The following is a 12,161-nucleotide window of genomic DNA, read 5'->3' on the forward strand; positions in this document are numbered from 1 at the left end:
AACACACCTTTTTTAGTCTGAGCAGGTTCAACCTTACTTTTTTCCTGTGTGTATTGCAGTCATATTTTTGACAATTTACATAGTTACATATTACAGTTTTTTTCAATCGCTTTACCTCCTCTGTCAACTCAGAAATGTTGGTATCAAAACAGTTAATCCATAGGCCTAATGAGAGGTGCACTTCCCAAAATAACACATTTTGTTTGCAAAAGGCTCTTACCATGACAAAACATTTCAAACATGCAGCAAAAGCACATTTTGTCACCGCCCAATACAACTCGCAGTCAGGCGACATAATCCAGCCACTCACTCACTTCATACTCAACACCAAAATGCAACACACCTTTTTTAGTCTGAGCAGGTTCAACCTTACTTTTTTCCTGTGTGTATTGCAGTCATATTTTTGACAATTTACATAATTACATATTGTAAAGCAAGTAGCAAAATCCAATATTTCCCTCAAACAACTCAACTTCTGCCCAAATGAGTAGATTTCTTCAGTCAGCTCTACTGTACTGTAACACAGCTGACAGCAGAATACAAAATACAGCTGTCAGTTTGAACCGGGTTCTCCTGTGTGCTACACATTCAAATGTGAACTTACAATAAAGAATTGCATCCAAACTCAGAAAGACTTTGAAGTGAAATTATACTGTATTGATGGGAAAAACTGAAATACGGTAAGTCACATACAGTATTACACAGAAAAACTCAAAGGAGTTGAGAAAAAAAAATACAGAATACAATTTATAGGCCCCTTTTCTGTAGGTGCATACTGATTGATTGGTGAATGGTGATTTGTGGAAAGGGTAGTGATGCAGGTGCACTAGTGATTTCACAGTGATGCAGGTCATTTCTATCAGCTGTGAGCAGATGTTTTGCTTTTGACTACCACAGTGAAGTCAATGGAGTCAGGGCCATGTAAATGACACATGTGAGAAGTGTTGCGCAAGAGAGCCTGAAAATGTGTGAATCCAATGAAAAGGTATGAACACGTTTGCAAAAGAAAACTTCTGCTGTGGTTTGGAGGTGAAGATGACGACAAAGTGGATCCCAGTTTCATTATACTGGAAAAAGCGAATGAAAAAAACTGTAACAGTATTTAGGGGACCTAAATCCACAATTACACAATCAAGTTGTGGTGACTTGCCTCCCGCATGGAGACAAAAAGCAAGTCCCCTTGGTGAAAATCATTCATTTTAGGGTGAAGACTTTATTTAAAGGTAAGCTAACTTTTGGTTAGGTTAATGTTAGGGTTAGGGTTAGGCAAGTACTGCTTAGGGTTAAGGTAAGGATAAGTCTCCAGGAAATGAATGCAATTCAATGTAATGTCCTCTGAAGTGATGGAGGCACGACTGTGTGCACGTGCTTTTGCAGGTGTTGTGTAATCTGTTATCTGTGAAACAGACAAACAAGGCTGCAGGAACCAGAATCAAACCAAAAGCTTGCAAGAAAAGGAGTGGCAGGAGGCGGCAGGTTTCCATTCCAGCCAAAAATCATACGATGTGACTGATTACTTCACCTTTGAGCAGAAAGGAGGAACTACTCAGTGAAGTTTCCTGATTTTAGTTTTGCTTAGCATGAAAACCTGCAGCCTCATGGCTCACAATGGCACTGGTTTGACACACTGACCTACATCATTCACATTTGAGGTTCCTGATGTCTGTCTCTTGCGTTATGCCATGTCAAAAAGTTTCCTGGTATTTTATGTGACATCAAAAAATGACCTGATTGGACAATGCAATCATTGTTAAGATTAGGCTGTAAAATGGGCTCAGGGTTGGTCTTATATAGCCGATAGAAATGCAGCAAATTTAAAAAAAGTCACCCTTTTTGGAATATTTACTTTTTGTTGCCAGACAGTTCAGTATAAGCCGTTTGCTATCCAAATCAAGTGCCGTCAGGAATATTTAACATATTGAGACCTCGATATTCCACCACTATATCAAATTTAGTCCAACACAGGATTTAAGAACAACTTCAGACTAGCAAAGTATTACAATGATGTTGTTGTTTCCTCTCCTGGGGAGTTGAATCCACATAGTGGTGGGACTGAAGACCAGAGTATCTGCTCCTCACATTCAGACAGCCAGTAAAAAATGGCCTGAATCAGGAATTTTTAGTTCTGATTTGAGCCACTTTCAGAGCAGCATTATTTAATGATTGCAAAAAGATCAGATCCGGCAGAAAAAAAAGCTGAGTGGGGTTTGGCCAGGCAGAGACAGTTGTCCACAATATTTTAGATCTATCTGAGTACATGGGGCAAAATCACATCAAACAGGGGTCTGCAGCTTAATGACAGTCAGCTCCAGGTGCATGAATCACGAAAGTCTTGATGTAATGTGTGATATATCTTTCTTTGTGATGCAACAGAAAATAAAACTTAATTTTATCCCAATAAACTTTAAGAGCTCCTGATTTTAAAACAGATTGTTTTCCACTGTGGCCAGACTTTGCTGTCGTTTATGAAGTTGGACATCTCCTTTATTGCAACTTGCACCAACTGGCATTTCAAACCACCATACTGTCACTGGACATCAGAATCCACAATCAAGTGCCATTCATCATCATCAAAAACACAAAATTTCAAATAAATAGTAAAACATTTAGGATATTAGAAGCACATTTATTTTTGTACTCTTTTCTTCGTTTCTATTTTTGTGGCATCGTCATAACTCTGCAGAATCCTTAAGTAAAAAATGATATAAGCCTACTCCTACAGAGAAGATAAACAAAACTTATGCTTTCCTATATTTTAGCAACCTTCTTTTCCCGTGATTGGGTGTATATTTAACATGTATCCAAAGAAACAGCACATCATCTTTATTGTTCAGTGTATATGTACGCCTTTCAAGCATAATTGTATTGTAATGAAAAGTGCATGGTTAATTGTATTTTTTTTTTTTTGGATGCATTTCTTTACTTCAGTTGGCAACCTGTATGAATGCAAATGACTTAGATTGACCTGCCTTAGGCCATGGTTGTGAGAAAGTCACATGTGTTTTGAGAAAGCTGTTGTGCACCTAAAATAAGTCACCTCATAAAACAAACCTGTATTTCATATCAACAATACCGTGTTTGACATCTGACAAAACAAAGACAAAGAGTATTTGTTTACAGACTTCCAAGACTTCCTGGAACAATTGATTTCATAACAATTAGCATGGATTTTATCCCACAGGTGTGTACTTTATTTCTCTAGAACTCATGTCTCAGACTTGTTCCATGGAGGGTAAGGATGTAGCCCGTTTTCATTCCAGCCACACCATCAGTGGCCACACCAGCCACTTTCAGAGCATCATTATTTATCAATTGCAAAAAGACCTAATCTGAGAAAAACAAACAAACAAACAAAAAAAAAACCGCTGTGTAAAAAATGAGTTCACACAGCAGCTGAAAGTGACCCGATTCTGAATTTTCTCTCTGATTTGATCTTGTAATGTTGACTGATCACACCCAACCTTGTATGGGACCCATTTTTTACATTAGTGTGTACAGATTTCTGCTGTGAGCCCACAGATTCACATTTACAAGCAAGCGTACATGTTAATACAAAAAAAATGTCATATAGTGTTTTGCAATCAGTTATCTGTGAAAAAGACAAATGAGGCTGCAGGAATAAAGACTCAAACCAAAAGTTTTTAACAATAGGCTAAAATACAGTGAAAAACAGAGGAAAATATAGCTGCAAGCAGCACTTCCAGGGTTCAAGCCAACAAAGACCCTCAGAAGTTGAAAGCTTCCACAGCTTCATTAAGAATATTTTTTTGTTATTTGTTGTTTGTATGTTTTTGAGACATACCTTGAAATATCATCTGAGGGCTAATGTTTTGCCATATTTAACATCTGAACTTTTGGCGCAGCACACAACTTGATGAGAAGCACATGTTAGCATAGGAATTCAAGCAGTAAAACATTTGAATTCATTCAACATAATAGCACAATCATGCACGACTTTTTCATTACATCATTTTACAAAGCTATTATAAGGTTGGCAATATGAAAGAGAAAAAATTGTTAATGATTTACCTCACTGACATTACATTGCTCCAGGAATAGGAATAGGGTTACAAGAACAGATTTCTCCCTTTCTCCCTTCCCATTCCTCCCTTTCCTGGTAATTGTTTACATAGTGGAAATGGCTTCTTATCACTGTTTTCTCACGAAACACTTTACACAAGAAAATACTGACAACATCTTATTGTGACATAGCCTTGATCAGCCTTTCCAGTGCTGATCATAAAAATAAGGAAGTCATTGGTGTGTGAAATATTGAATGAGATGTTCCGAGGAAATGTTTCATCACATGCATTGATACCTCAATCAAAACTTAAAATGCTCCATAAATATTGGTTTCATTTCAGTCACCAACAATATAATGTGCTAATGGATATTTTATCCTTGATAGACCACATTTAGCTTTGAATTTTCAGTGAAAAAAAGATATAATTCATCAGTTATATTCCTTACGATCAAAGTGGGGTGAATTATCAAATGTAAAAAATGAAAGAGCTTTATGTATAAAACTACTAAAAATGTTCATTTTAGATAAGACATGACATTTATAGTCACCAAAAATGGGGCCCATCAAGTTTGGACTACATCTTCTCTTTCACTTTTAACACTTCCCTGCCTTTAATTTGTTCACCTGAAGCACTTTGTACAGGTGACTCGAGTCACAGTCACCTGTGTTGAATAAATATTGTAGGAGGCTGCACGTGTTCACAGGGAACTTATTTGTTTGTCTTCCTCAGCATGTTCAGTGATCTTATTACAGCAAGCACATAAGGTATCACAAAAGAAATATCTGTCATAGTCATAGTCATAGTCATATTTATTAACTCTTCACTACAATTGTGGTATGGAGTACAAACAACACAAAACAAATGATGAACAGCCATAATGAGTCATCACAGGTCGAAGTTAAAAGAAAAAACAAGCCTGCACTCGATCATTTAAAGAGTGGCAAAACCTTATTCAAAAAAGCACCCAATTTACATATTGTTTGTAAATTATCAGTCTTCAATAAAGCTATACATTTAAACATAGATGGGCGATTTAAAAAATATTTAGGCAAGTACTTATTTCTGGTCTCAGACAAAATTAAATTTTTACATTCAAACAAGACATGATATTCATCTCCCAGGTGGCCGTCATTACACAGGTTACAAAACCTTTCATTCCTTTCCAGACCCTTGTATCTACCTGTTATTTTAGGAAGTCTATTATTAGAAGTTCGGAGATTACAAATGGCCTGACTATACTTCTTATTTTCACAGAGTAAGTATTTTTCAAACTTAAAAACTTCTTTAAATTCACAATATAAATCACATGAGGACATGCTCTGTAGTTCATAACGCCATTTCTGCACAAACTGATCCTTTAACCTCTGCTCAACTGCCATCTTCAGCCATTTAATAATTTGAATACAGAAAATTTTAAATGTATATAACTTTACATGAGGATAAGAAGAGGAACCAGGAAAATAATATTCCCTCCCATCAGAATGATTATGGTTTGATTATCACTACACATGTGTTCAAATGGGACAATATCTCATTGAATTTGTCATGACTGGCATATTATTGAGAACACAAGATATCACTGAGATATACACAGCTCCCCCAGGCAATGTTAGAGTTCTTATTTCTGGCTTTTCGAGCTTTCTAAGGTGTTGTCTTTGTCTTTAAAATTGAGTGGTGGGCTTATAATAGTTGTAAAGAAATTCCAGTAGAGATAAGTTACTCAAAGACGGCGGAATGATGTCCCTGAGGTAAAGCTGAAACCACTATCACACCCTGTGTACATAGATCCTCTGGAAATGCCAGAACATGAACAGGCTTATAGAGGTTAGAATTCCCGCACTCCTCCAGTATTTTCCTGTTTCCTTTTACACGATCCAAACAGTGAGAGCAAGAGTGTGACACAACACACCTGAGACAAAGAGAAAATCTAATCCTGTGTGATGACTAATTCCATCATGGTAGCACTTTACTTGAACTTTTTAACCAATTTATAATCGCGGACTGCCCAACACATGATGCCACATACATTCATGAATATTTATATATTTCAATTTATATATTTCAATTTTTGAAATAAAAATTCTCTGCAATTAGTATCTTGCCTTTGTTCAAAATGACAGAAGGGATTACATCTTTTTTTTTTTTTGTGCTGTCCTGAGCAGTGCTTCATGTGTAATTTAGCATTTTGGCCTGTGTAATGGGTTCTTGTATGGGTCTTGTACAACTGAGGGATTGTTTTGTCATGTCCTGTCCTCTCCAGTGTCCTTGTGTCCTGTTCATTTCTGTTTTTCTGATGTGATGTGTGCTCTTTATCAATTGGTGGTCATTATTTTGCTAAGCTATATTTTTGTATGTAGCTTTTAAACATTTTTCCAAGATACCAAATATAACAGTATATGTAGCACTTGCTGAAAGCTGATGTTTTCAAAATTATTTGGTGAGACAGAACAAAATGTGATGTGACAGTCTGAATTCCTCAGCTATATCTTCACCTTTCATTATATTTAATAGGATCTATACTTAGAATAATGAGCTAATCAAAACTGAATTAGTCAGTTTACTTACATTTGGCAGAAGTTAAGATGGGCATATCAAATAGTTATTTAATTGTCAATTGGTGACTCATCATCTTGTGTCCTGGCTGGTGCACTTTTAAACAACGTCAGGACAGGAACAAGTGATACAGGACAGGACACATGGGACAGAGTGAAGGACACAACACGCAGGAGGCTGCTGTGTGCTTGATTGATGCTTGGAAATGCTTGGAAATTTCCATTAAAGCTATCTAAATTCTACCACTATCACATAATTTTCAACTGTTCTGACTCAAGGGATGTACATGTAAAAAAGTGCTTGCTCATTTATGTGTATATTCATTATTGTAGAAAATTAAACTCCCTGGCTCTTATCAGTTCTGTTGTGGTCTGACTTTTTTTTTTTTCTTTTTCTTTTATGAAGGAGACTGCTGCCAGAATTATTCACTGGCATTTATCAGAAATGCAACAAAATGAAAACAAATATACACAAATTACATGCAAATGGTAAAATTTTATTGTAAAATTATTGCAAACAACATTGTACATTTTCAGTATAGCAATGTATCATGGCAACATGACCCTTCATCAGAACCTGTAACTTACTTCATTAGACTTTATCATGATATATATATATATATATATATATATATATATATATATATATATATATATATTTCTTTTAAGGCACATAAGTTATACTACATTACAGAAGAAAACATTGTGCAAAGAACACTGCACAGGTAGAGTATAAACTGAATTTCTATTTTGTAAAATTGTTGCAAACAACATTGTACATTTTCAGTATAGCAATGTATCACATTGGCAACATGACCCTTCATCAGAACTTGTAAGTAACTTCATTAGACATTAGACATGACCAATAGATAGATAGATAGATAGATGTAGATATAGATATGTACACATATATATGTGTGTGTATCTGTATCTATCTTTTTCTTTTAAGGCACATAAGTTATACTACATTACAGAAAAAAAAAAATTTTTATTTGCAAAGAACACTATGCACAGGTAGAGTACAAACTGAATTTCTATTTTGATATTTGATAATTTATCATTGTCAGAAAGGTTAGGATCGATGGGTGCTGCTGCTGCGGAGAGAATTTTTTTTCATGATATCCTTGAAACATGCATATCTATTCATTGTTAGAAATAGAATTTCATCTTCCCTAGTTTCTTGTGTTATTTTACAACCTTAGATTGTTTGCTTTTGCATATTTTTTTCTTTTCTAGTCATTGTAAATGGGTTGATTCACTTGTTAAGGATAGGTCTAACCATATGACAGCTGCAACATTAGTTAAGTTTTAGTGAGGTGGTGATTGGTGATTTGAGCTAGTATCATTCAGTAATATGGAGTCTACTTAACATATTTACACTGATATTCTTCATATAATCTCCCTGAGTGGTTAAATGTGTATATAGATAGCATGCACTTAAGGACAAGAAACTGTAAGAAATCCAGACAGAAGTGAAGAGATTTACTGAGGTGGACAAAAGCGACTACATGATAATTACAGCATAGAGCTCTTCACTCTGTCAAATATTTGTCGGACTTTTACTGCAGGAACACAGCCTTCCCTCACAATGTTGATGATCCCTGTGGAAACAGCAACATAGTTTTGAATGAGATGGTGCATGTCAAAAACAAAGGAACAAAGACAGTTTATTGGGCAAGAGTCCACATCGTACCTTCATTGATCTTCAGGCAGTTGACCACGGTGGAGGCCACCACTTCATTGGAGTCGCCGTCACACAGAACCCCCTGAATCTTGTGTCCTAGTCGACTGCAGCACAAAAAAGATGGCAGATGAGATAACTGAATGTGCATCATCCATGATTACCAGAAGACTGTAATGAACTGACAAACCACACATTTGTCACGCTGATAAAGTTGGCACACTTAATTTAGTGTGCTGGAAAAAGCGATATTAAATCCCATATCAGAGGTCAGATCATTCTGCCCAAGCACAAGCCTCAGGAATGTATCACTCCTTTGAAATTATCTTAGCATCAAACTTTATGACTCCCTCCAAACTGAAACGTGACACGGTGTAATTGTGGATCAGCTGAATAACAGCAGACATGCTTGAGGACTTGCGTACAGTAGTGTTCTGTGAGGAGACGCTTACCTGATGACCATGCTGTGGTGGGTGCTGTCAGGCTCTCCGCTGGGATTGGCTGAAGTAATGGCAAGGGGTCCAGTCATGTGACACAAGTGCCCGGTCACAGTGTGGTCAGGGACACGGATCATGATGCTGTCTCTGGTACCAACACGGTCATAAGCTGGTCCCACGCCTAAACACATTAAATTAAAAAGTGAAGAGAATGCTGGTAACTGTCATTTAGGTATTTTTTGCATATGTGTTTGATCACAGCAGCCATGCCGTCTTTACCCAGTCTGAGGAGCCAGTCTCCTTTGCTGACAATGCAGCTGATGCCTCCTGGGTACACGTTCCTCATGAACTCCCAGAGCAGAGGGCTGAAGGGAGGTTTGGCTGCCACCAGTTGCTCCACACTGGAGATACAAATACAGATGGGCTTCTCTGCTGGTCTGTCCTGGAAAAGGCCACAGTAACAGCTTTATTAGCTTGACATGAAGCACAAAAAGGAGGGGACTGAAGTTTAACTTATTTACTAATCAAGGCTTAATAGTGTAATAGCTGTTGTTTATATCTTCCACATTCCAGCACAAAATGACACAAACTAGACAATTATTATATTATTATTATATTATTATCTTACTTTAATGTTGTAGATCTTCTCTATAGCCTGAGGGTTCTTGCAGGAGGCAGCCAGGGCATACACTGTATCGGTGGGAATACCACATACCCCACCTTCCTCCAGCAGGCCAGCAATCCGCAAGAGACCACTGGTGAACCGGGATTCAGCCACAGGACAAGGAAGTTCTTGAGTTGTCTCCTCCTTCTTTGTTTCCTAAAAAGGCCACAGATAAAAGGATAGTGTTTTTAAAGAAAGAACACAGAAGATAACAGAAGATAACAGAATGTGTGTCTCTCAATAAGTCACCTTTAATAAGGCTGGACCCATAGGTAGCAGTGTCTGTGAGAACATGCAGTTAACCAATGATGCCAGTGCTCCGTACATGCAGATCATTGAAAAGACTGCAAGCATGGCCACTGTGAAGAAAATCAGAATGTTTAAATAACTTATTACACATTTACATATTGGGATTAAAGCTTATTTTAGACTTAAAAACCTATTTTCATGGAAATTATTTGGGTGTTTGGGGTCATCCATCCTTACTTTCAAGTTGGTATGGCAGTCGCTGCAGGGTAGACAGCAGGAAACAGACCAGTAAAACCTCCATGATTGCAGTGAGAAATAGCAAAACGAGGTTCCGATATGCAGCTGACAGAAAGAAAAAAGGACTATTAGTCATAAACAAACTATTTTGCTTGTCTATTAAAAAATATTCTTGTAACCTTACCAATCAACATGAGGAAAGAATTAATGACCAGGAAAGCAATGGCTCCTGCTGCAAAGCCATAGGCTGCTTCTGTGGTAAACTGGAGTAGGTTACCTGGAATAGAATGATTTGTCACATATTAGAATTCCATATAAACAAGTCAACAAATGTTACTTCATTTATAATTTTGACTTGACATACCTGCAAACCTATACCAGGTCCAGGTTGCCCATACTGCTACATAGAAGGATGGGATTACTGATCCAAAGCGCCCATTTCCTGTGACTTGCAGCCGGCTGACATAGGCCTGGATGATGCCTCCAGAGATGAGGACCCAGGGGACAGTCAAATGGAGGTAGAAGGAGTTTGTGCTGGACACTCTAGTGTGGAGAGCTGAGAGAGCCGCCACTCCATTGGAAAGGTAGAACAGGGCATCTGCAGTCTCTTCAGCATGAATCAGTACCCCTTGGTCTCTCCTTTTGGACCTGCAGAAACTCAGAGCCTTCTGAAGTTGGCTGGTGGAGAGCGGCTGGGGACCTACTGGGATCAGGGACTTCTCTGCTATGGTGTTGATGAGACGGCAGAAGGTGCCATAAAGGGACACTGCAGTGAACAGGGAAGAAGCCACACCAAAGAAGATGTAGTATCCCTGGAGGGGGATCTGGGAGATGGTGGAGACTGTGAGCAGGAGGAAGAGTATACTGTGGATCAGTTCCAGGGTGTCTGTGTTCAGGCTTCCCACACAGAGCACTATCGCTGCCACCACAAAGAACCAGTCACCAACCATTGCTTCCCTCCCGGAGGCCACTTTACTCTCCTGAACAATCAGGGCAGATGACACAAACTCATCCCAAGCCTTGATCAGCCAATATGCCGCATGTAGACCAAACTTAGTGGTGTGGTAGCAATCTTGGCGCAGGTGGGCATAGTAGCTGGAGAACAGCTGGGCAAAGGAGTTGATTGAGACCCATGCAACCCCTAACGCAAACGACTTCATGTACCCAAAGGCGTAGAAAGCGAAGATGAAGGAGGCAACAGTGTCACAGAAGAAACCCAAGGCCATTGGCTCTGCATATTTTGTGTTCTTCTTCTTCTCCTGGCCAAGGTTCTGGGTGCTTGCTGTATTGGTGGTCCCTAGCAGGAGGACATTGAAGAGGGGTGTCCCAAAGCCCTTGAGGGATAGACGTTGGGTCAGGCCTTTCATAAGCAGTGCAGCCGAGCCATAGATGGCAAAAATAAGGATAAGAAGCTCCAGGACTCCAGAAACCACAAGAGCCCATGAGTTGGCCACAAGACCTGCTGCTTCAAACACTAATGTGGCTGTAATGGCTCCAAAAACAAAAGGCATGATGTAGTTGACTGTGGCAGAGCAGAAGGCTAGGACAAAAGACAGAAGGATATAGGGGACCAGACCAGAGATGGCTGATTCTTTAATTGACAGGCTTGAAAGCCAAGCGGGGATCTCAGAGGTGCCATTCAGAGACATGTTGCCCATCAGGTTAGTTGACATGTTCATCTCATGAGTTAAAAATGCTGTAGTAGGAGTTTCAGTCACTGCACCGTAATAGATTCGGGTGGCACCATAACTGCCCCAGAGTGCAGCATAGCCAATAAAGGCAGTGCCACTCAGATGATCATATTTCCGGAAGGAGAGCATGCCAGCTACCAGTTGGCATATGCCACCAATCAGGATGAGGTGAATACCTGAGAAAAGTATTGGTGGGTTAAGTTTTTCAACAAGATTATAGCCAAAATATAAATTTTGAAAATTGGATTTGAGTTTAAATGTTACATTTTTGTTTTTTGGAATCATAAATTATTCTTTTATTCACATTTATTGAGTACAAAGCAATTTAAAGTCTCAACGATGTTGTGGTCTGTGACAGCTATATCCTATTTCAGACAGCACACTCTGGTCTTTACTGTCTTTCTTGAATAAATGACACCATATGTTACAAAAAAAAAAACAAAAAAACAAAAAAAAAACAGTATACTAGTCTTTTAACTGACTTATTTAAATTGTTTATTAAACTGTTTTCTGACCTTAGAATGAATTTAATTATTCATTCATGTTTTTATTTTTATTTATTTGTATTTTTGTTATTTGTATTTATTTATTTAATAATTCAGCTATTTTCTTCTCTTAGTGATGA

At 38.2% G+C, this 12,161-nt stretch overlaps 1 protein-coding gene and 1 long non-coding RNA gene across 2 annotated transcripts; both read right to left on the reverse strand.

The window, feature by feature from the left end:
- Nucleotides 1-7,884: 7,884 nt before the first annotated feature.
- LOC115366800 (putative threonylcarbamoyl-AMP synthase) lies at nt 7,885-9,495 on the reverse strand. Its single transcript, XM_030062437.1, has 5 exons — nt 9,324-9,495; nt 8,975-9,137; nt 8,711-8,876; nt 8,271-8,365; nt 7,885-8,178 (listed from the first exon to the last, which is right to left on the reverse strand). Exons 2-5 carry the CDS (start codon nt 9,039-9,041, stop codon nt 8,093-8,095), a joined length of 414 nt encoding a protein of 137 aa, XP_029918297.1. The 5' UTR covers nt 9,042-9,137; nt 9,324-9,495; the 3' UTR covers nt 7,885-8,092.
- A 112-nt stretch (nt 9,496-9,607) lies between these two features.
- On the reverse strand, nt 9,608-10,097 carry LOC115366096 (uncharacterized). Its single transcript, XR_003928807.1, has 3 exons — nt 10,030-10,097; nt 9,846-9,950; nt 9,608-9,718 (listed from the first exon to the last, which is right to left on the reverse strand). It is a non-coding gene; the product is annotated as an uncharacterized LOC115366096 (long non-coding RNA).
- Between the last annotated feature and the right edge of the window lie 2,064 nt (nt 10,098-12,161).

This window comes from Myripristis murdjan, chromosome 10 (genome assembly GCF_902150065.1).
Source record: "Myripristis murdjan chromosome 10, fMyrMur1.1, whole genome shotgun sequence".
Lineage (NCBI taxonomy): Eukaryota > Metazoa > Chordata > Actinopteri > Holocentriformes > Holocentridae > Myripristis > Myripristis murdjan.

Bases quoted from the DNA above. Each gene is read 5' to 3' on its own strand.
- LOC115366800 (XM_030062437.1), bottom strand. From the start codon at position 9,041: ATGAGGAACGTGTACCCAGGAGGCATCAGCTGCATTGTCAGCAAAGGA. The intron at 8,877-8,974 runs GTAAAGACGGCA...TAATGTGTTTAG, and splicing joins AGACTGGCTCCTCAGACTGG to GCGTGGGACCAGCTTATGAC. The intron at 8,179-8,270 runs GTACGATGTGGA...CTGTTTCCACAG, and splicing joins CTGCCTGAAGATCAATGAAG to GGATCATCAACATTGTGAGG.